This window comes from Tachysurus fulvidraco, chromosome 12, assembly GCF_022655615.1.
Source record: "Tachysurus fulvidraco isolate hzauxx_2018 chromosome 12, HZAU_PFXX_2.0, whole genome shotgun sequence".
Lineage (NCBI taxonomy): Eukaryota > Metazoa > Chordata > Actinopteri > Siluriformes > Bagridae > Tachysurus > Tachysurus fulvidraco.
The window spans coordinates 15,739,884-15,764,848 of NC_062529.1; the positions used below are offsets into that span (position 1 = coordinate 15,739,884).

Genomic DNA, 24,965 nt, shown 5'->3' on the forward strand with positions numbered 1-24,965 from the left:
TATTTTTATGTTTTAGTCACATTCCCATTCCCAGTTAATTGAATTACTCTGAATTAATTATTTTTGCTTCCGTAAGTTATGTGATGAATCCTTCAGATAGACAACGTTTAACTGCTGTATTTAGCCGAATCTATGTCAACTCTCACTCACACTGAACTAGGTGCACAACTCCCCCACACACTTACTTCCAGTTGGGTGAAGATCTTTCGGATGTGACGGTAACAGCCTTCTGCTATGTCCATGTCCTCCTGGTAGCTCTGCCCCTTAAAGACAGGCTGGGGTGCATTTGAGAAGTACTTATTGAAAGGGAAGTGTGCAGCCACGTCCTGTACGCTCACCTCACGGCCCTGTTTGGGCCTGACCTTGCTTATGTATTCCTCCCAACGTGACATAACCTGCAGGGAAAGGGGAAAAAAAAAAAAAAGAGAAGAGTGTGTATTTGTTTGTGCGCTAGATCACTGCCTCTGGCATTCACATGCACTATATCACTGCTGAATAACCAGAAATAATGATGCCCTGCTTAATTAGTAGCATGTATGTGTGATTGCAGTAACATGTATGTCTGTAGGATGCATGTCTGACTGCAGACTGTAGCGTTGTTTAGTTCATAGCATCGTTGTTATTGATATGAGTATAAGCATCTCATATATCAGCTGATCTAAGCACCGAGAAGTGGAAGATGGTAGAACACGAATTCAGTGAAAACTGAGGAGGAAAGTATCAAAAATAAATAAGCAAATAAAAGCCCTGTTTAAAGGACACAAGCATGCTGACACTGACTTATTGGATGTAAATGTCTGAAACCTGATCAGGCACATCTGCCGGGTTCTACAGAGGTTGTAATTGCTGCTCTCATCCTCTCAAACCCGTATCCCTCTCCGTATCCATCCATCCATCCCCGTATCCATCCATCCATCCATCCATCCATCCATCCATCCATCCATCCATCCATCCATCCATCCATCCATCCATCCATCCATCCATCCATCCATCCATCCATCCATCCATCCATCCATCCATCCATCCATCCATCCATCCATCCATCCATCCATCCATCCATCCATCTATCTATCTATCTATCTAAGTTTTTATCCATATTGGGTCAGATTTTTTACCAGCCACTTCACAGCACTGCTTGTTGACTTTATTTCTGCCCAGTGAGGAGTTACTATTTGGGGCTGTGCTACTGATTCAAATGGAAAAGAAGATGTCACTTTTTTTTTCATATTTCTGCATGTAGCCAAACAGAAAAGCATATTTGTGTTTTTTGTTTTCCTGAGTAATATTTTCCTGAGAAAATACCTGATAAAGGTAAAAATGGCCGGCTGTTTCACAGGTGTAGGACACGTCGCCTGGGACGCCGAGACTCTCCTGCAAGCGAGCCACCTCTCTGAGCAGCTCCAGCCTTCGAGCCAGAACATAGTTCACTCTTCCATACCTAAGGTGGAAAACAGTATAAAGTCAAAACTCTGATGAACAGATAGGAACACTGATAAAAATAAGGACAACATGAAGACGATAGAAAACAATGAAATCTAACAATAGCTGGGAAAAATCTCTATAGGTCTTCTGGTGTTTTCTTTAGGGGATCACTGTGTAGCAGCTAAAAGGAAATGCCAATAGTTTAAATCACTACAAAACTAAAGCCGAAATGTTTTATTAATCATTCAGCCTCCTCAGGACGGCTCATGCATGGTATGACGCACATCATAGCTCACCAAAAAAACACTCCATTTAACAGAAAATTCTTTAAAGTTATAAAGTAATAATTCAGGCAGTAATGTTGAATTAAAATGGATGAAACATCTTTAACTAGGTAAAAGTAGAAAAAACAAGCATTACTGTAACTAAGGAAAGGTGACTTCAAAAGCTAAAAAAAAAAACAAAAACAAAAAAAAAACTGGACAATAACAAGGTGGCACCAGGACAAACCAATCATCAAATAGCATGTTAATGTAATGTAGGTATTAATTATAACCAAGCTTCTGAGTGCATGGTTTAGTTAAAATCTCATGCATGTGTAAATACATGCATCAGACTGCCCCAATTGCAGTTAAAAAACAAACAAAAACAAAAACACACAAACCAATTTCACTTCTTGTAATTAAAAGTGACTAATTTTGGTTCTATTTTAATATTGTTAATACATGGAACATGTTTTTGTTTTATTGTTATTTGGCAATGTTCGGTTAGTGTTAAAAGTTTCCATCACTGTTTACAATGTTTTTTCATTTTTCATGATCTGTACTGCTGATTTGATTCCTTGTGTTTGCCTTCCCCTTGCCATTGGTTTGGAAACTCAGTGGGTTGTGAATGCTGTTATCCCTCGTCATCTGCATCTGTCTGGCTCTCATGCAATCTGCATAATGCAATTGTGCCCATCCAGAGCAGATGCAGTCTCATTTATCATTGCCGATCTTGCATCAACAGGCCCCTCTGCTTTCCATTACCAAGCCAATATCCAAATTTCAACCTTGCTTCAGTGGATACTTCACCTGCTACTGTAGGCTTTTCCCTAAGAGCTACTGATGTAATAAATCCACTATCTGGCCTTCTCAGAAGAGCATAGGTTTCCTTTTGAGTCCTATCAAATTTTCATCGTCATATCGTCTCAGACAGTTTTTCCGTGCTGCTGTTACTCCTGACTTGCTCATTAGAGATCGAAATCTTATACGGATTTCTATAAAGCTGCTTCTGGACAATGCCCTGTGGAAAAAAGTGCTGTAAAACTGAAATGAATCAATATCCACTGAAGCACTAATAGACAGGCTTCTTAGTTCAAGTGCATTCTGAGAAATCCAAAGAAATGGAAGAATAATTCAGCATATTAAAAATGCCCACATTGAGACCCCTATAGTATCTGTTTTTTAGGTATATGATTGGTCTTATAAGATCAGCAAAATCTGACTTTGAATTGAAGTGGAATATTAAACATCCTACTGTGGAGTAACACAACGTCACATCTGTATCACTCTCCTAATATCGATATTAGGATCTAAAAACCTTAGAAACCTCTTTTTGGTTCATGTAAATATTGGGGAAAATACAAAGCAACAGCAGTCGTTTGTCCCACAGGGTCATATCTGCATGGGCAACTTTTACTGTATTTTATGAACACCTTTAGCCTCAATTAGATGCCCTGTGAATCTGTTTAAAATGTTATCCGTTAGATCTAAATAACACATTCATATATAGTTATTTGCTTACTTTCTACATGTATTTGTTATATATATAAAGAGATACATGTGGCACAAATACATGTAGAAAGTATATATATATATATATTCTCTGCTTACATCCACCTACATAGAATTAGATACGCCAAAGATGTCACAAGGAACAGAGACTGAGTCGTTCTAAGTTATTCAAATTAGTGACAGCAGGAGTCTGACTTGTGTAAAACACAGCACAGACAACACTCAGGGCACTAATTAGGAGCTCTAATAACAACATCAAACACTCCATAAAGGGCTGCTGCCTTCATCAGGGGAGCAAGAATGAAGACAAACATTGTACTAAGGGGACATGGTGGTGCTGAGTGGTCTTTAAGTTTATAAGCTTTGATCTGTTGTGTGACCAGCTGGGGTTCAATATCCTGCCTCCACGTCTCACCTGCTGAAATCCTTCTCAGTCTCCAGCGCCTCCTCTCCGTGACCCAGACGCAGGAGGTGCCGCTCATCGATGTCCAGTGCCATGATCTTCTCAAACAGTTGGTTCAGTGCCTGGGTGAGAGAAAAACACAAATACACACACAAGCTGGGTTTAGTATTATGCAATTTCAGTGAACATAATCTAATTCAGTGAACAGCCCCTAGTGGAAAAACACATACAGTATTTTCCATCATGAAGTGTACAGAAACGCAAGATTATAAGTAGTGGACAAAACCTTTGGATTTTGCATGAACAGTTTTAGTGTGATTGATGGCCACAAACACACAGCCTCAGATATATAAATATTCCAGACCCAGACAGGCATTTTAGTCCATGGAATGATCATTTTTCTACAGCTGCCCTTTCAAATCCAATCAGGTGATGATTATAACAAAAGGATGCTAAGCCACCGGAAGCAGAGGCATAGCTTTACCTGATTGGAGTGAGTCACGATCAGTGTCCTTTGCTCAGGGAAGTTGTGGTAGAGATTGGAGATGATCTGCACGGCTACGTCCGTTTTGCCTGTACCTGGGGGGCCTACAACCTATAAAGAGTTGGTTAAAAACAAAAAAGAATAGTTAAAGACAAATACAGAAGAGAGCACAGCATAGTTCATAAAGAGCTACAACTAGTAATAGATGAATGACCTCTTGCAAAAAGAGATGAAGCATATGCAAGGTCAGGCAGTCTGACTAATGCACAGAGGAAATACGGCGTTAATTACACTTAACCATTAATTCCAGGGTAAATCGGATATAAACAGAGCGCTTTAAATCCAGGATAAGCCTTTATAGGCGTGTTAAAGAATAAAACATAGACAATGTTAAATTCCTACATCAGACATGTCATGACAACTTTACGACTGTCATATTACAACAGCTCAAGTCGTGTGGTACTGAAAGCTGATGCGTATCGGATATGCATCAATGTGACCTTAGTCTAAACAGTCAGATCAGAATTCATGCACACAGCTTAAATTTCACCTCTACACCCTCGTGACGGGCTGTGAATTTTCACACAGCCTCCATAAAAAGCAACAACTTCAGGTTAAAGATTCTTTGTGTAGCCTCAAATTTTCTTTGTTTACTTCTGGACATATCATCTTTGCTTTATGCAGGAGAGACATATGACAAGCATGATATGCATAGTGTCATATATAGAACAAATGATAAAAACAATTTGAACAGAAAAAAATTAAGTGAGCACATGAAGGCTTGCAACATGTTGAACATATCTAAAGACACCTGACAATTACATTTTATATGATGCTATTTAGATGTCCCGATTGTAACCGCAGCATTGCGCCATGCAAATTACAAAATCATGAATGCTTCCTCAAGGGCTTTGCAAAAGATCTAAATGTAGATTACATAAAGTACACAATGTAATACAGGGGAAGGGAACCCAAGGCCTGTTGCTTGGCTGTGAAATGAGCCCACGCATGCCAGCAGATTGTGGAGGTGGAGAGAGACAGGGATGTAGGATGACTTGGTTTATAACCCTGTCGATAGCCTTCCTGCCATATTCACTTCCAGCCAACTGCACAATAAATAACAGCCAACAGTCCCTGCCAACAACCAATCAGCAGTTTGAGGAGGCTTCTCAATCAGCATCCTGTTCAGACACTCCGAGGCCAGCAAGGACAACATGGCTCATTTACTGAAGTCCTCTCACAGCCATTATTCACTTCACCATCATTCCGCCGACATTTACATAGATGATAAGAATATCGCTGGGAAATTGCCTTGATATACAGTTAGAAAATATCTAAAGCAAGAGAATGATGCAGGCTAAACAGCGTTTTGACAGTGGAAGTGACATGAAGGAAGAATGACTGAAAAGAGTAATATAAAGGTAATGTTTTGATCTTACCATGGTGAGGCCTGGCTGCATTCCTGCACGAATAGCCTCAATCTGTGTTGGGGTAAATGGGATGTTGTTCCTGTCGAAATACACAGCACAAGTATCAGGAATCACATCTTAAGCTAATACTTGAATACTTGAATAGGTGAATTTCAATTTCAACGAAGAGCTGGGAGGAGTGGTGTAATATCGATATTGCATGAAGAAGAGGAGGATTTTCAGTCCTCCTGAACATTGGGGCAAATAAAACGCTCTTGAAATTTCTTATGTAGCTGGTGCTGTTCAGGGTAAAAATGATGGCGGGTTAAGAAAGTTAGTGTACTTTTTAAAACATAAAACTTAAAGAACCCAATCAGAACAACTAATGTACTATATATTTCTAGATCTTCAGCTGCATCCAAGATTTATTTGGTTTATTTAGAATTGAATATTGAAAATATGGCACCAAACAACAAATTAGCAGCAGAATCATTAAACACGTTCAGACAATTCAATATAAGCTTGTGATTTCCTTTATATCATTTTTATTTTCAGTTGAGCTTCTCTCACCGTTTGGGTTGGTTGTAAGGATAGGGGCCACGGTTTGGAATCACATGGGGTTCCACTATCAGTGTGTTATCTTCTTCAGTTTTCTCGCTTTCCTCGTCTGCTTTTCGCTTCTTCCCTTTCACATTCTTTACAGGGAACTTGATTCTGAACATAAGCAAAAGGTACAGTTTTCACTTCAAATTTAGAAATCGAAATTGCACCTGGGATCAAAAATATTATAATTTCCACTTTGAGAGGCACATAAATAGGTAGAAGCAGTCAGATTGTAGCAGGATGAATGTTTTCCTGACCTGAATGGTGGGACCTGCTTGGCTGGGTCTTCCTCTGTGACCTTCACTGTGTAACCAGGGAAACAGGACTTAAGATTATCAATAGACAGGAAGGTGTCATTGAAGTCCAGGGACGAGATCTGATTGGGCATTTTGGAGTAATGAGCACTCCCAGGGTCACCATATCCCAGGATGATGTCATGCAGCCAATCAGGGACAACACACTCAGTGTTCATTAGGTGGCGTATTGTCTCTAGCACAGCCTGCAAAGATGAACATAAAATTCAGTGATGGTCAAATCTTAAATAAGAGACATTTACTGGCTATAAGTACAGTGGAGACAAAAGGGAAATATAAAAGCAAATAATAGAAATTGACATCCTGACTATGGAATTTTTATGTATTTATCATTTAACAATCCAAAACATGTTTTTTAAATGAGTTTAATTTCACAAAGGATTCTGAAAATTATTTCATTTATCAACAGGTTACTGAATTGAAAAGTGAGGCTGGACTAAACCTGAGAGACGAACCTTGAAGTTGTTCTCCTTGGGCTTGCGTCTCATTATGATGTTGAAAGTCTCGTAGGGATCCTCAGCACCATTCTGGATGCTGTTGGTCATATCCTGTTGGTACTGATTCGGGTCCAGCCACACTCGGAATGTTCTCGAGTCACCCCTTAGTTTGGGCTTTGGATCAGGACCTTGAGTCAAACACAGAGAAGATTCACTGAATGTGCACTATATGGCCCTGGCATAATCATACATATCATTTCAAAGCTGGTCCTCTCTTTGAGGCTATAACACCCTTGAACCTTTTGCAAAAAATCTTCCACTAAATTTTTAGACGGTGGCTATAGGGATTTGTGCCCATTCGACTACAAGAGCATTAGTCAGGTTTGGCACTGCAGTAAGGTGAGAATGCCTGTAGTGAAGTTGCTGTGTTCAGTGGGGTTGACTACGTGCAGAACACACAAGTTCTTCCACACAAACCTTGGCAAATCATATTTTTGTGTAGACATTGTTTTGTGCAGTAGAGCACTGTCATGATTTCAGCCTTAAATCCACTTTAGGGAAAACCTAAATCTATAGCATACAAAGACATACTAGACAATCGTGTGCTTCCGAATTTGGTGCAACAATCCGGGTTAAGGCACGCACATGGGTGTGATAGTCAGGTGTCTAAGTACTTTTGGCCATATAATGTATAGTATACTCCAAACAAATGAAATTCAAATACAGTACATAAAACCAATAGTGTTTACATAAAAAGAAAGATGCAGCCGTAAGCAGTATCTATTATTTTATGCATATATCTTCAGGGAAATTTCATTGCATAGAGCTGCATTGCCATCTTTCATGTCCCCTCTGATGCATTTTCACCTCTGTATTGCTGCCAACATGGGGTTGTAAGAGTGACTTTGGCTGATAAAAATAAAACAAAATCACAGCAGAGGAGAGATTAAACTTACCTTCCTCAATGACCCGGCCTTTATCATCCAGCATGCCTTGCACCTCGCAGCCCCTCACATACACTAAGCCTGTCTGCTCCCTAAAGGGCTGGCGCCGGTCAAAGCGTGTGCCGTAGGGTAGGGTGGGACGCACGGTGATCAGAAAACAAACATCATGCTTACGCAAACCTGAAGAGAAATAAAGAGTGCAAGGAAGAAAAGAACATGGAAAAGAAACGGCTCAGTCAGCACACACTGACCTTGTATACATGGAGCCTGTAATTAACCAAGCTCACGATAATACTGCAAATCTTACATCTTACACAAAGAGAAAGGGAGAACAGATTCATAAAATGACAAGTAAAAGTGCTGGGAACATGCTATTGAACACCTAGCAAAGAGAATCATACTATGACTGATTTAACACACTGCATCATAAGTAAAGCATGACAAACTATGACAAAAACATCATAAACAAATGAAAAACAGACAGGAATCTCATCTGAGACCAAGGTCTGTGATGAAAACTGAATGAAAAGCATGGGGATTAATCTGGATTAATTCATTTCATATGCAGATTCTGAAAAAACTAACAAAGGTTCATGTCAAAATTTGGATTATAAACATTTCATGTCCGCATTATTATAGCAATGAAAAGCTTCTCAGTAACCAGGGAGAGAATGCTTTTCTGCTTGTACGTGTTCCTGTCATTTTCTTATCTGTATTATGTTGTGAACATGAATGTAATGTCAAAAAAGATCTAAATAAACAACATTTCCATAAATAACACCTTAAATCTGTTTAAAAAGTAGATTTAATGGATTGTTAAGAAGAAGGGAAATGTACGTATGAAGAAAACGGACAAACCTTCCCACTCAGATTTGATGTGGTTTTGCACATTGAGGTTCAGAGTGACATCAGCACGGACTCGAGCAGGCCAGTTCTCTCCAATGTTAGGCTTTGCCACTTCAACGATGGAGAAGGACACAATAGTCTGTGCCATTCTAGCCCAGCCACCAAACACCACTCCACCATATTCTGACTGCCTACAGCAGATATGAAGCAGTCTTAGTGAACACTCCAAGGACTGCTTAACTGGTATGAAAATGTTGTTAATTAATTACCATGGCTTCATTCGCAACACAATGTCTTCTATGTCTTGTCTGATCTCGTAGGTAGACTCCAGACGGAATAGGTTGAAGTTTCTCAGCAGGTAATCGTGAAGAGTCAAGAACTGCAGATTAAGCTTTGGCAGAGCTAAGCAACCTGTACAACCATCACAGGACATTTAGAAAATTTTCTTGTTTCACATTTTATTGTGTTTGATATTGTTTCACATTGAAAAAAAGATGTAAACCTTCGCCAGAGTAATACTCGGTGGGGACAATGTTCTCATCCCAGATAATCTTCTCGGTTGGATAAAGAGGCATCTGGTTAAGTTGCTCAATCTGTGAGATTCTCCGCTCATGACGTGACACCTGTGAATGCAAGAGACAGAGAAAGCAATTGGGTTAATTTAAGACCTAAGTTCAGAAATCCTGTGTTGATCCTCTCTACATACAGACAAATGAAATTTAGAACTGTGAGGAATTAGGTCAGCGCACATTACATCAGGTTCATGATCAGCCTCAACTCTGCAAAGACGCCAGCTGTACCAGAACAATACATCCCATAATATCAGACCCTGATCAGACTTGCTATTAAGATCATTCAAAGGTGATCCAATAACAAGAGAACAGCAGCGAAGGCTGTTCACGTGTCTCAAAGACATCTTCATTGAGCACCAGGGGTGCGCAAACTCTGCCAAAAGCATACCAACAAATTGTAATGTACCAATAGCTATAATAGTATTCAATAGTATCACTACCATAATCTATAATACCATTTCCTTTAACTCTGCCATTCAATAGGTGAACAATCTGCCAAACTCAAACTCTACCCTTTCCAAACAACTCATTCTAAACCAAAATTAACAACATGTCATTTCTTACGTTTTGAAATAGTCTCCTATTATTACTTATATGGTCATAATAAAGAATAAAGAAAAGCGAGCAAAAGAAATAGAGTAAGCCACTGATCAGCATACATTTAAACATTAATGACCAAAGCTGTCAAAGACTTTGCACATCCAACATGCCTGCTTTAATACACACAGCAGTGAAGCTGGACACCACAAAAGTAGCTCGTCACTGTGGAATACTTGTGAGCCTTACAAGACTGGTCACTGGTACTCTTGATGTTAGTGACACAATGGTGTTCATTATAAACATGCATGAGGTGCGAGTAATGACATCACAAGATGAATTTGACTCCTTCTGCACCTGGCTTGTGTGTGTCTGTTTAAGATTGATGTCTAACCTACAACTAAAAACCATCAAGACCTACAAGAAAATGCACGGCAGAACAATGAACGTCCTGTTCCTCAGTCTGGTGACGTGTGGAAATAAAAATTCACCTGGGTGACACTAATTTCTATGGTAATTCAGGAATGGTACAGTGTGTCTCAGACAGAAAGGTGCACTGTGTGCATGTCTTCCCCACCCAGCCTGGGAAATGAAAAAGTGTGTGAAGACAAGTGAGAAATATGGAAGTGTGAAGCTGTCTCCTGAGTGTCATGTAAGGCATCAGGCATCTGCATTTCTCATCTGTGCTCTTTGCTAAAAAAAGAAAACGAACGACAACCTAATAAAAGAAACATGCAACAAACATCACATAACAACCAGTTACTGATTTTTCCAGCCTGTGCCTCCATGTTATATACAAAAATATAAATCAATTTCTCTGAGAATAATGTGTTGGAAGATCCCTTTGAAGCTTAATGATATACTTTATCACATGCACGACCTGCAATAAACACATAATGAAGTCTTAGCCTTTGAGATTTGTATTGCCGGGGGTAACCAGGGCCACTTAAATGAGTGGACGGACATTTTCTCTAACAATACAGCGAGCGAGTTAATTAACAAAAGTGTCTCCTGAACCTCTGGAGGACAGCTGGAGAGCATAATTGTGGCCAAAGCAGGACAGAGGTGCTGTGCTGATGACCGCAGTGAAAACAGCTTCTTATGCAAGTGTGTGACGAGCTCGAGAGGAAATTTATGGGGCAATCAGAAAAGGCCTGAGAGAAACATCCGGTCATTTCCAGGCACTCTCCAGACACAGCACTTAGTGGCCAATTCAGCCAAGAACATCAAACTCTAATTGGATTTAAAAAATGAAGATGCAAAAAAAAAAGGATCTGCATTTCAAAGTCGACATCAATTAATTTCAGCATGCACAATAAAACACGAAAAAACTAAACTATCACACTGTTATGCAGACTTTGTTAAATTGAGGTCAAATATTTATGTCTATTTTGAACAATTGTGATCTTAAATGAATTACAACTAGATTAAATAAAATGATTTCAAACCTACCAATAGCTCTAAAAGCATCTCTTTGTCATAGGAGGTGTCCTTCCCTTCTGGAAGCTCAGGTAAAAGGCACAGGTATGACGCCACCCGGTGAAGGGTATTGGGACTGCAGGAAATCGGAGAGAAGAAAAGAAACTTGAGTCAATACTGAGTAAACTTTCCACAAGGACTGTAACATGTGTAAGATGAAAAGAGAAACTTTGTCAATAAGGAGAATTAACCTCAATTTAACCAGATTTTTTTATTTTTTGTTAAAACAGGTATAACATTTGCACTGGGAAAATGATGAATAAACGTGATCAATAAAAAAAATAACAATTATATATTAAATAATGAGAAGATAATGGACAGTACAGATAACATGGTTTGAGATTAGTTAGGCCTTTTTTCCACCAAAGGAAATCTTTTTCGATCGGTCACCTGCATGCACACAGTGTTAAGAGACAGCAGGCTTTACAGTGCGGCAGCGTTATTATGGTCTGACAAACGCAGCTGTTTAAAGAGTTTATTGTCAGCCTCTCACAAATCGATTAAATTAATGAGGCACAGCTTCCCATCTAGTTGCAATGAGCCTGTGCTCAATGACCCGAGTCCTGTCACTTAGCAAGCCAATAAACGGTTGTTAATCTCAATGCACTGTGGCTGTTTAACTCTGTGATCAAATACAATACAGGAATCGAAGCAAGGGGGCGAACAACATTGCATATACTTCCACTGGTTCCTTCCTTTAGGGTAATCTGATAAAAATATTAAACCTAATAGCAAACACTGCCTATAAATGATAAAGAACTCAGGGTTAGTTCTATAAGCTTTACAAATCTGTCTTAGAATGAACCCTCACACACACACACACACACACACACACACACACACACACACACACACACACACACACACACACGGAAGGTAAGGGTACTCTGTGAGCATGATTGGGTACTCTGTGAGCATGATGGTCTGTTAAAAAAACCTGATCCAACTGAGCTTCTGAGATCTAGTCATCTGTGAGTCATCAGACGAATACTTTTCATACTGAATGGCACCCAAGAGCTCAGCAGTCACAAAGAAAAGAGATTTGTATGCTGTGTGTATGAGTCTGTGTGCTTCAATTTGCATTTTTATGAGATGCATGTTCAGAGCATGGATATATAGAATCCATTGCATGAGCCCTTTCTTTATAAGTGATTACAAAAAAAACAAAATGTAAATATAGCTGCAAGCAGCGATGGCGGGCCCCCCACGTTTTTTTATCGCTATACGGTGCCTCCCAGAAAACAATGCACGGTGGGCAAGTTTCATGAAGTGGGTAAATATCAGTGGATATTATTTTATATCATATCATAACTATTTTATGTTGTTACTGACCCATTTGGGGACCGTAGGTAAATGAAATCCCACATTTTAGACAAACGAGGGCGCTAGTGAGCCACTTAAGAGACACACCTTTGTCTGACCTTTTTGTCCACACTTAACAGCCGACAAATGTGAAGTATGTGTCAAATTTTAATTTAATCTAAGCACGCCATAAGCCTTAAATATGCCTGAAATAAAAGTAAATTTGACATGATGCCATGGCAACGGTGTGTGAGATATCAAAAATCCGTTCGCAATTTCGCATTAGATTCAATCGCATGAATCCTCTAGGAGGGGTATTTAAAAGTTCATTGCATGCAACTTTGCCCGAGCCTAGTGTCGCACGACTCTGACGTGTGTGCCAAATTTCAAGAGTTTTCGAGCATGATAAGGGGCCCCAATTGGCCAATGTGTGCAAAAATAAAATAAATAAATAAATAAATAAATAAATAAATAAATAAATAAATAAATAAATAAATAATAAAAAAACCCGAGGCTGCACAAAATCTCACTGAGACGTTCTATAAGTATTGCTCTCAAGTCCGTCGACAAGAGTATTACAGTATAAAAGAAATGAGCTCACCTGCCCTGAACCAGTAAACACAGTAAAAACAGTATTCCTATGAACCTTGGTGGATTGACAGTGAATTGCACTCTGTCGTTCTCAACACCTGCTCCGACTAGCAACTATGAATGCTTTCTTACAGCTATTGTGCAATTGCTGGGTTTATACACTTTGTTAGAAGCGGATTAAAACAGATTTTATCTTTGGATTAATTCTCTCCCAAGGTAAAGAAAAGGTTTAGCACCATCAGTGGAGGCTCACACATGTGAATCCAGCTGTTTAGCTAGACCCAAAGCAGCCATGTACTGAGGGAGAGCATGCTAACTAAACCACGATGAGATATTTGAATGAAGGGTGCATTGGAAACTGTTGTACTAACTAACAGTAAATACTGAGAGTGTTCTTGATATTTCTTTTCTTACCTGAGGTGACCAAAATGTTTGGTGAGCGACTGCCGAGTGTCCACAGCTGCTACATTAGAGAGAGCAAAATCCTGCAGCTCAGGAAAGTGTGCGAAAGCAGCTCTCTGTAAAAGAATCATGCAGCTCGGTATGATATAACATTTATGATATGTATCTAAAACAGCATGAGCCAGCGTTAATTAACTACACTGGAAAAAAAACCCTAAATCTGGAAGCAAAGCACTGACTGATGTTTGTTTGTAGCCGGTATAGGAAGAATAAACTATCAAAGCCCAGGTTATGCAAACCACCTTTTAAATATTGCTAATTAAAATGAGAAACATTAAACCAGCTTTTACGCACTGCAGGGCTCGGTTTGAAAAACAAAAAACAAAATTCCTCTCAGCAAAAGTAAAACTCAAAAGCCACCAAGCTAATTTGAAATGATTCAGTGTTCAATGGTGATTTTTGTAAATTATGTAGAAAAGTGTGTCTGGTAGAGGTTTAGAAGAAGAAGAAGAAGAAGTTTTATTTATATAACGCCTTTCCATAGCTCAAGGTCACTTTACATTTCACAAATACAGTACATTCAGACACTTACATATACACAACACATAATACATATAATTGCATTATCCGAAATGCTTGTTAAATAGATATGTTTTTAACTGGGACTTAAATGCACCCACAGATGTGATGTTTCGTAGTGTAGGAGGCAGCGAATTCAATAATTGAGGAGCATTTATACTAAATGACCTTCCACCAACAATAGACAGACGGAAAGGAGGGATGGACAAGTTTAGTGAAAATAAGCATGTTATTTACCTGCAGTGAAGTTATCCGGTCGTAGTGAAGAGTGGTCATCTCTTTCTGTGTGAGAGCGTTGCCGGTTTGGTCATTGATCTCAAAGCCGGTGTAGAACTTCAACATGTCCAGCAGCTACAAGAAAGCAAACAGAATTATAGCACAGCTGACCAGTTCTATCTAAAGTTATAGGGAACTGAGCCATTAATAATCAATGGCTCATCCACAAAACAGACTAATATTTAAAATACGTGGGTTGTACTGCAAGTACACACAAACTCTACTATAAGTTTCCACCTGGCAGAAAAGGTGACCTTCTTTCTCTTGCTGTATGAGACCAGACAGGTGGCAGCTGACCACCAGGTGAGAGTCGTCCAGCACAGTGTTGAACCAGCGGCGTGTTGGGAGAAGTGCCTGCCGAAAATAACGAAGGTTTAGGAACTCATCTCATAAAAAACAACTTTTAAAACATCTTGGCACTTCCATAGACTCACCAGACAATAACTAACAATGACAGAGTTAAAAGCATTACCAGCTACAATTTAGTTGTACATATGAATAAACACATATAGGTAGGTCAGGCTTAGTAAAATATGTAAAAATAAACAAATAAAATAAAATAAAATAAATAAATAAAGCCTGATGTAGATGTAGGTTTGGCACAACTGGCAAAATATTTTGTTATACAAATTCAAAAAAGGTTCTGCTTAAAGCAAAATGCAGTGCAAGAGCCAAAATGCAATAGGTGTTCAGCTGGTTAACAAAACACATGAACGTTAAATAATTTAAAACAAAAAGAAACAGCACAGCTTCAACTTCCTCCATGTTTGCTGTCACGTGTTACAAAATTGTGGCTATTGCAGTGGAAAAGTGCATACAGCAGAAAAGCAAATCAGGAGTCTTGGATCTCTGTAGTTATTGGTTAGTCCCTTACAAAACTCACTTGAAGTTCCTTGTGGTGAATTTAAAGATGAAGTATAGTGTATCACTTCCCAGCAACACTACCTTCTGTTGTTAGGGAAGCCGTAGCTCAGTGGATAAGGTTTTGGGCTACTGATCAGAAGCTTGTGAGCTCTGGGCTCTTGCTCAAAGTCCCTAACTGTCAAATGCTAACCTGTATAATTGAGATAAATGCCAGTTTCTCTCGAAAGGCGTGTTTGCCAAATCCTGTAAATATTCTGTACATTTCTTTATTTAATTGTTTGTTAGTGTGGTGTTTGCTCTGTTTGTGTTAAAGCATGAGCTCAGGTCACTGTTATGTCTTGAAGCAGTTTGGTCCCAGAGGAACTTACTGTTTATTTTTCCTTATTTTGTCTCAATATTCTAGTGCATTGTTTAGGACATGACTTGTGAATCTCTGTGATATTATCACTAAAGCTCTGCCTTGCTCGGTTTCAATCCCGGCCCAAATCCAAGGCTCTTAAACTTAAATCATAGAGGATTAGAGCTCTGCACATCGTACTCTCACAACACACCTGATTCAAGGTGATCGGCTGGTGATGAACAGTGAAGTGTGTACTGTGTACTTTTTATGACTGTTTAGAAGTCTGATCAAATATAAACTTGTTACGTAGTCTGCTGTATTGTGATGAATGTGAACTAATTCGAGTTTAATATCATACACCACAAGTAATGGCATATTTTACACGTTGTTGTTCTTTCGGCTGTTCTATCATCTGGTCTGCATATTTGACTTGGCACAAGGTTTACGCCAGATGTTGTGTTATATTTTACCAGTGTTTATTTATTTGTATTTAATTAATTACTTTTTAATTGTATTTATTTATTTAACTACAGATAAGATGCTCAGTTCTGGGAATCTGGGTCAGGTGGCCAATTCAACAAGCTTACCATTTCATTTGTAGTTCATGTACTTCATTCATCATATATGTAACATCACATTTATTTTCTTTGAACAACAGCAATAGCATCAATAAAGCTTCTATATCTTCAGCAGTCTGTTACCATAACGACCATAATACCTCCAAGTCAATCATGAGCTCGATGAATCTCTCGCAGTAGTGCACCTTCTCCATGGAGATAGGGCCTATAACAGGAAATGGAAAAAAGAAGTCAGGGAGTATAAATAACACAATGTGGATGGTGGGAGAGCCATGAAGACACAGATAGTGTATTTGCTATTGTTGAGACAAGTGTATCTCACAGCCAGCAACTCCATAAAGAGCAGAGAGACAGCGAATGACAGGAAGGATTAAGAGTGTGTATGCATGCGCTGAACAGAGCAGTGTGTCTCTATCTCGCATACCGCCCTGTCTGTCCTGTGGTGTCAACATGAATTAGGTAGCCAGAGAGAACCAGCTGTACCACCTGCATCACAGAATGGTCAGAGGATGGGAGAAAGATTTAGGCTCCATTGTAAACGAATAAAAAAAAAAATCACAGGAGCCGCAATGTAGAAACCAGACAGTCTGTTAGAAATGATGGGTCATCACAATACTTTACAAAATTTCCCTACATGACCTATTTAAAACTGGTTATGTATTTCAGGGATAAATGAAAAGCAGCACAGGACAAGCAGATTTTGTGTCTAGAATATTAGAGCCTTATTCGTGGTTAAAAAAAGTTCATGCTGTAACTACAGCACCAACTACTCTGTCTGAATCTCACCACCTGCTGCACTACACACACACACACACACACACACACACACACACACACACACACACACACACACACACACAAGTCAGGCTGTTTTAACTAGGAAGATTAATTAGGGCAGATTCCAAGTCAAAGATGCAGGTATGTTGAAACACTGATGAAAAAGAGCAAGTCCAGCACAAAGCCAACATTTCTGATGTACTAGTGCAGTTTGTGTTAATGCACTTGCCAAACAATAACTATACATGGGACTGGGCTGCACAATGGTGAATCTATCCATCTAATAGACTAATTAATAAAAAAAATGCTTTGTTTACTCCTGACTTCACATCACAGGTTGCCTGCTGTCTGATAAAGACTTTGCTGTGGAAAAGCTGGTAGTGTCAGAATCCGAAGACTTACCTGTACCTGATGATGGGATGGAATTCAGCACTCTGAGAAACTTCTTTATGAGTGTAGAGAGAAAGGACCGTTCCCTTTTGGCTCTGCCGAAGAAAGTTGTGTGATTTTACTAGGATTTTACATGCCCTTATTGATAGACTTTAATTAAGATAAGACTAAGACAATAAAAGAAGCTTCGTACTGTTCGGCATCCTTCGCATCCATTTTCTCATAGTTCTTCTTTATGAGATTCCAGAACTTCTGCAGTTTGGGGACTTTTTTCATTTCGTGTTGGAGTCGTGACTGTAAAATGTTATTTTTAGATTCAAATTATCAAAGATGTTGTTAGAATGAAAAACAAAAGCACTACAAATAGGTTACAATGATCACCAGAGTGCATAATGGGTTTTTATATAAATAATATCTATTTGACAATACTGTGTGTGTGTGTACATCATTATATATAAAAGAGCTGTTTGTTTACAGTAGATAATGTTCACATCTGTTACAAATGCATAAACTAGAGGACGGTGAATGTTTAACACACTGCTATTTCTATCAGGATCATGAGTGTGCTGTTGCTCACCGGCAGGAGGCACATCCACATGGGCAGAGAAATGAGCTGCTGCACCTGTTCTCGGATTATATCTACCTCCTAAGACAAGAAATACACCCATTAGGATTGGACAAAAACAGAAATATTCCAAATGTTTTAAGCTCATAGGATCATTAAAGCTCTCAAATTCTTTATTACATATTACAACAGCCTGATAGTCACTATTCTCTTGCAGCACAACACTGCCATCTACTGGACATATCGAAAATAACGCCATTATAAAAAGCGCCGGTTTTAAAGGTACTGATACAAACCAGACTGTTGAAGCAGTGATCAAGGAAGATCAGCAGAACCGTTTGTTCCCGTAGTGACAGTCCGAGCTCTTCTCCAGTTAGACAGGCCTCCATTACACACTTGAAAAAGTAGGGGAAGTGAGTGGGCTCTTTTTTAAAAACCTGAAAATAGACAGATGAAATATGTGATGGCTCATATTTATTCTCTTCATAGACTAGTAACAAACTTCTTAAATTGAGAGTCTGAAGAATTGAACGTGACCAACCAGCTGAGGTTGCCAATCGTAGCTTTACAATAATTATTATAAAGTAAAAACAGCAAGGCTGTACATAACTGAAATGAACCACTGATCCCATAAATTAAACTTTATCAGTTTTATTTATAGTTTTATGTACTACCACCACCATGCTTTATATTGTATCACTCTAGCTGGTCATTTTATTCTGTCTCTTTCATGAAAGACTTGTTATTGTATAAACTTTTATCACAATAGAATTTGGCTAAATATTTGATTTAAAAAGACAAACGTAGCCAAAATGTTGTTTGGTATAATGCAGAACATTACACGGTCCTGTTTGACTGATTAAAGATGAGCTACACTGCTGCATCATTATTTAGTTCACAAATGAGCTAAACAGCCTTCACTAACCAGCAAAAACTCCAGCCCTATAAAACATCTCGCTTGCTCAGATCCACTGCACTACATGACTAATCTGAAATGATTTCCCTCTGCACACGCTTCTCATCCCTCTAAACTAACACAATGTAGACGAGAGAAGGAAAGAAGGAGATACCGACGTGTGCTGTTATTCCAGTTTCCATGGTAACAGCAGCACCACTCATTTTTTATTCTATTACATATTATTCTTGATAATAACCTTTTGTTCTATGTGTGTGTTCTGTAAAGCTGCTTTGAGACATTGTCAATTGTAATAATGAAAATAAATACATTTGAATTGGTGGGTTTAGATTGTGGGTGATTGAGTACCTCACTAGCATTTCAGCAATTAAATATGAAATATGAATCTAGAAAAGAAATATAGTTTTATCTAGTCTGGCCAACACCTTCAAAAGAACCATAAGCACATCTGGTTAGTTTGAACTAGTTTGCATGTCATCACTAATAAACACATTCTCATAATTGATTTCAAACATACTGTTAAACAAACCCATCATTTTTTTTACCACCAGAATCAGACTATTTAGCTTGATATGCAAGACAACAGATAAAACAATGTAAAAAACAAAACAAAAAACAAAACAAAACAACCATCCTATTCTAAAGCCCAGTATCTGACACTCACCTCCCAAGCAGGAACATTTTCTCTGAACTTCTCATTAACTATACAGCAGATGGACATCAGATAGCTATTACTGGACACCTCTGGGCTGTAGTTTATCCACAAATAATTCTCAAGGTACTGGCTGGAAGACAAACAAACAACCAAAGACATGAATAAAATATGAGTTCATTTAACAAAGTCAGGTACGCAGTGTGAAGCGACAAAGACATGGCGAATCGCAATCCTACCTAAATTCCAGCAACATGATTTTTCTGATTGCAAATCTGAAGGAAAAATGAAAGACGTGCTTTTAATTAAGTTCAAAGGCAGCAACAACAGAATAGAAGGTTTGTTTAAATAAAAATCATTAATATTCGATGCAAAGTCATTGTTGCAGACTTACTTTGACTTGAGAATCTCATTTTGATAGACGTCTTCAACGACCTGAAGAAAAGATAATAATATTAAAAGGCGATTATTTCACTTTGCCCTAAAAAAAAATACTGTAAACATGATGAATTTAAAGTCTCTTGTACTATTGAGCTATGAAAAGTTTATGTGTACACATGAACAGCAGGCATAATAAAGCACAGAAAATGAAAGCTTTATACACAAACTGCTCCATTATTTAGAAAGTGCAGCAATTCTTACAATATATACAGTGATGTTCATCAGCACTAGAATGACATAGTTTGTATAGATGTCTGATGTTTACACTGTTTATCAGGAAGTGACACACAACAAACCGTAATGAGTCACATGATGTTAGCGTTCTTTGACAAGTCATGCGTTGCGTACCTTCGAATCAAACGGTAGTTTATTCTTTGCGTGGGGAGCCCAAAATTTATTTGAGAGCTAAAAAAAGAGAAAAGAACAGAAAGAAGAAACAAAGTGAATACGTTAATCAACAACCTAATACAAAAGGGATGATAGAGAAAATATGTTGTCGTTACATCAACAGACACTGCTTACAGAGGTCATGTAATGAACAGCACTTACATGCTTTCTCTTTAGTGCAGAGGAAAATAAAAACGTATAAAGTTAGGTTCTTTAACAGAATATGCTCTTAGTCGGTCTGTCGACTTACCGATCTGCATGACAGCTTTCACACTAAACTGCCAGTGAGAAATGTACTCTGTCAGTCAACTGCACAAATACGACTATGCTTGGTTGTTATTGTCTTTTGCCTACTCGATGTTCACCGGCACCTCAGTGGATGATCCGATAAGCACATCTGCTTTTGACACAAGTTTTATGAAAGATGCCCTTCCGGACACAACCCTTCTCATTTTATCTGGGCTTGGGACTGGCACTGAGAGTGGCTGGGTTGGTTCCCTGTCTGGGATCCGGTGTCTGGACCAACAGGGAGATAAAGACTTTCCCTTCTTCACATTATCATTGGAAAATTACTCCATTTATATCACTTTGTAAATAGATGGATGGTTTTTTTTTTCCATTTTACCCAAGTGCAAGTTATTTTCTGTTGTCTTTAAAGCTAAATTAATTCGTTGCAGCATGGTATATTGAAGGATCTGTGTTGTGCAACAGGGGGTGGGCTACCTCAGTCGTGGCCGGCCCAAGACTCGAACCCACAATCTTCGGGTTATGAGTCAGACTCTCTAACCATTAGGCCACGACTGCCTAATGCACTTCATGGATGCACTTCATGTTCTGATTTCACTCGGCTCACAGACACTAGACATCTCATCCCCCTTCTGAGGCTCTTCTAGACATGGACATGAGATTCCATGCTGTGTGGCCCCTCAGCTGAGCCACCAGGTCGCCTACAAGAGTCTACACCTTAAGTATGGCTCTTTCCTTAATTGGGGTAGTACGGTACAAAGTTTCAGTACATTTACTGCACAGACACAGCGTATTTATTTTAGTCATTAAGAGTGAAGCCTAGGAAAAGCACTGAAGCTTGAAATACAATTTCTAGCAGATTTTTGGTTTGGTGTAATGAGTAAGTGCTTTAAATATGGGAAAAGATTATAAGTTTAAATACATTTTTTAATGGCCAGTCAGCTTGTAAAAACAAAGTGTCATTCAGCACTGATGCTGACATACTGGCATTGTACTGGCAATGTGTGGATGTATCAGTGTGTGAAACAGTTCACCAAGCAAATATATGCCAACAGTGGTCTAATACAAGAGTATAGTTAGAGAACATCTGCCTTTTCCACTGAGATATATGTGTGACATTTAATTATCTATCATTATATATATATATATATATACACACACATATTATGGGAAAACATTACACACTACACAGAGGCACAAAGCTCACTGACTCAATGCCCTACTTTACAATGCACTGTTCTCAACACTACTCCATCGCACAATATCCAACAGCCCTGTATCATCTGTGGTGGCCTTCAAGTTTCTGGGCACTACCATTTCCCAAGACCTGAAATGGGAGTGCAACATAAACTCCAACATCAAAAAGGCCCAGCAGAGGATGTACTTTCTACATCAATTAAAGAAGTATGTATGGTCTGCCACAGGAGCTGCCGATGTTGTTGTACACTGCAGTCTTTGAATCTGTCCTGTGCACATACATCCATCACCATCTGGTTTGGTGCAGCAACAAAACAGGACATGTACAGACTGCAATGCACAGTAAAAACAGCAGAAAAATAATTGGTGCCCTCCTGCCCACTCCACAGGACTTGTACGATACAAGAACCAGAAACCAGACAGGAAAAATCACCACTGACCCTTCGCACCCTGGACACAACCTCTTTTAGCTCCTCCCTTCTGGCAGGCGCTACAGAACTTTGCTTACTAAAACTGCCAGACACAGGAGCAGTTTCTTTCCCCAGGCCTCTCATCACCCTGATTAACAACTCAACATAATTATATTCCCTGCTTCATATCTATAAGTACCGCAGTGCATTATCACAACCGTCAGTCATCACATCATCCGTATACGTTACACACACTACTGCTGCTGTATATTGTACAAAAAGCATAATATTGCACAATATTAATTTGCACTACCATGTACTTCTCACACTTTATGTACATAACATCATTTATATATTCTGTATTCATATTTGATACACATACTGTATCACATCATCTGTATTGTTGTCTTGTATAGTCTGTATTGTCATGTCTTGTATAGTATAGTGTTATTTATGTCTGTACTTTTGAGAGTCACAAACAGCTGGAACCAAATTCCTTGTGTGTGTCAACATCAACACACTTGGCCAATAAACCTGATTCAGATCCTGAACAAGGGAGGACCAACAAAATATTATATAATATTCAATATACTGTATTCCATCTATGTATTCCATTTATTATATACAGTGTATTCAATGTATGGTTTATTTATTGAGCTTTTTTGTTTCATTATGCAGTTTATGTATATTAGTATAAATCCAAAACGAATATATATATTATATATAATTATTATTATTGATTAGTATTACACGAGCTTTTGTGTCACGTGGTCTAATGAGTCGTATTAAACCGAATCTATACCGAACCGAGCTTTAGTGTCACGTGGTTTAATTTACCCAATCAGATTTGAAATATCATCGATGGAGAATTAAACCGTCACCTGTGTAACATATTCGGCGTTAATCTGATCCACTGATGGCGCCGCCGTCTTCTTCACCCGCGCGTCCTTCTCCATCCTAAAGACATTCATTCAGCTAATTTACCAGATACAACACTATACACTTACAAAAAACACACATATAAGCTCAATGCAAAACTAGTAAACTGGCTCACTTGGCTATCGTTAGCTAACAATATTTGAATGGAATAAAGCGGACGTTGTATCTTAGTTTCTCCAAGTTAATAGCTGTAATAGATGTTAGTAAATTACCTTCAAGCCTGAAATCTTGTTCGTTAATGTAAAATATAATTTAGTAAAACTTTTAGTTGCCAAATACTCGTTTTACCAGGACGTCATTAATGCGTTGTTAGCTCTTGTGCTAACGCGTGAGCAAACAACTGCAGTAAGACTTCCTGCTGTACGTTAGTACATGTCGTCAAAATAAAAGTCTCATGATACAGCGATATAGAGTAATAATAAATATAATAATAATAATAAAGTAGAGTTTTTTGTAAAGTAAGTCTACCTTTATTGGAAAAATTATATACCCTGAAAAAAAGTGGGAAAACAGCGTTAATTTGTACGCTTTGCACTATTCATAGACCATTACTGCACACTAGCGCCATCGGCTGGTCAAGTACAAAATAATACTAGTATCACATTTACTGTAAAAAAAAAACAAAAAACACTTGGCCCTCAAGTAGCATAAAATGTAGATCTGGCAACCAAGAACTATCTGTCTGTCAGTCAGTCAAATTGATTGATTGATTCACTGATTGTCATTATAAATGGATGTGCACACTCATTTAACCAATTCCCCCCCACACACACACTTAATATATACATGTTGTAATTTCCCTTTGAAGGTGGAAAAGTTCTGACACGATTTATCTTGGTTTCATCACAAAAACCTGCCATTGTGGCTGCATTTCATAAACTCTGGCTTATCCATGAATTTAACCAGCCACTGCAGCCTCTTTGTTGCACTCCTCACAGTTAGGGACCATTTACAGTCTGGTGGACGATCTTCATGGTGAAGTTGTATTTTTAAATAATGGATTTAATGGTGTGCTGATTAATAGCTGAATCCTGATGCTATTTGTTAAGGTATGTTCTCTAACTAACTCCAGGGCCTTGGAGGAACCAGTTTATATTGAGTTGTTTAAGTGACACTTTTATTGTACACAAGTAGACTTCATTTAATAGCAGCTCATCCACAGGGACAGAGCCACAGCATTTATTTCAGATGTTCTCCAAATATTAACCTTAATAAAGTAGTGACTCATTTTACATTGTTCTGAAATGCCAATGACTTCTTTTGAGTCACATATCTGACAGATATAAGCAGATTTGCAGTTGATTTGCACACATTTCTAGGTGATACGCAACCACGTACCTTCCACAGTTATTAATCCACCATTGATCATAAATGGGAAGGTAAACAATCTGTAACAGACATCTATAAGGGAAGAATATATCCTGCACCCTACAGAGGAGGAGAAGGCAAGATAGATTGGGCTGGTTACCAAAAAAACTCCTCAGCTCTCATGATGAAAGTGTAAGTGTAGATGTAAGGAACCACTGTTCTATTGTAAAATATACTGCAAAGTATAATAATAAATGTATATAATAATATAATAAATGTAAGTCTCTATGGATACGGCTGTCTGTCAAATGCTGGAAATGTAAATCTCTTTACGTGACTCCAAAACAATAGGGAGGCCTTACATGTGGTTCCTAAGGGACCATGGTGGACGGAAGCAGATCATCTCCACATATACTTTCAGGATAGTTAGAGACTTGCAGAATCGAATCAACAATGCAAACATCATTCACAGAACACCCATCATAGCACAACCAATCAGAATTCATTCAATTATCTAATGAATATCCAAACGTATGGCATGGACTGCATAAAATCTTTCAGATAGCAGCAGCTTCAGGTA

At 38.6% G+C, this 24,965-nt stretch overlaps 1 protein-coding gene across 1 annotated transcript in view; it reads right to left on the reverse strand.

Moving 5' to 3' along the window:
• The window catches only part of aqr (aquarius intron-binding spliceosomal factor), a 36,757-nt gene extending 13,309 nt beyond the window's left edge, over nucleotides 1–23,448 (reverse strand). The window contains exons 1-27 of the mRNA XM_027171981.2: nucleotides 23,290–23,448; nucleotides 23,020–23,095; nucleotides 20,247–20,303; nucleotides 19,852–19,892; nucleotides 19,697–19,732; nucleotides 19,470–19,590; nucleotides 18,186–18,326; nucleotides 17,902–17,970; nucleotides 17,518–17,618; nucleotides 17,337–17,419; nucleotides 16,298–16,362; nucleotides 14,613–14,729; nucleotides 14,337–14,450; nucleotides 13,533–13,636; nucleotides 11,199–11,301; nucleotides 9,140–9,260; nucleotides 8,907–9,048; nucleotides 8,650–8,828; nucleotides 7,804–7,971; nucleotides 6,866–7,035; nucleotides 6,354–6,595; nucleotides 6,064–6,207; nucleotides 5,524–5,593; nucleotides 4,085–4,195; nucleotides 3,613–3,722; nucleotides 1,303–1,438; nucleotides 186–395 (exon numbers count right to left, since the gene is read on the reverse strand). Of these exons, the coding sequence (XP_027027782.2) occupies nucleotides 186–395; nucleotides 1,303–1,438; nucleotides 3,613–3,722; nucleotides 4,085–4,195; nucleotides 5,524–5,593; nucleotides 6,064–6,207; nucleotides 6,354–6,595; nucleotides 6,866–7,035; nucleotides 7,804–7,971; nucleotides 8,650–8,828; nucleotides 8,907–9,048; nucleotides 9,140–9,260; nucleotides 11,199–11,301; nucleotides 13,533–13,636; nucleotides 14,337–14,450; nucleotides 14,613–14,729; nucleotides 16,298–16,362; nucleotides 17,337–17,419; nucleotides 17,518–17,618; nucleotides 17,902–17,970; nucleotides 18,186–18,326; nucleotides 19,470–19,590; nucleotides 19,697–19,732; nucleotides 19,852–19,892; nucleotides 20,247–20,303; nucleotides 23,020–23,094 (3,030 nt within the window). The 5' untranslated portion in view covers nucleotide 23,095; nucleotides 23,290–23,448. The remainder of the gene's footprint in view (nucleotides 1–185; nucleotides 396–1,302; nucleotides 1,439–3,612; nucleotides 3,723–4,084; nucleotides 4,196–5,523; nucleotides 5,594–6,063; nucleotides 6,208–6,353; nucleotides 6,596–6,865; nucleotides 7,036–7,803; nucleotides 7,972–8,649; nucleotides 8,829–8,906; nucleotides 9,049–9,139; nucleotides 9,261–11,198; nucleotides 11,302–13,532; nucleotides 13,637–14,336; nucleotides 14,451–14,612; nucleotides 14,730–16,297; nucleotides 16,363–17,336; nucleotides 17,420–17,517; nucleotides 17,619–17,901; nucleotides 17,971–18,185; nucleotides 18,327–19,469; nucleotides 19,591–19,696; nucleotides 19,733–19,851; nucleotides 19,893–20,246; nucleotides 20,304–23,019; nucleotides 23,096–23,289) is intronic.
• Nucleotides 23,449–24,965: the final 1,517 nt, after the last annotated feature.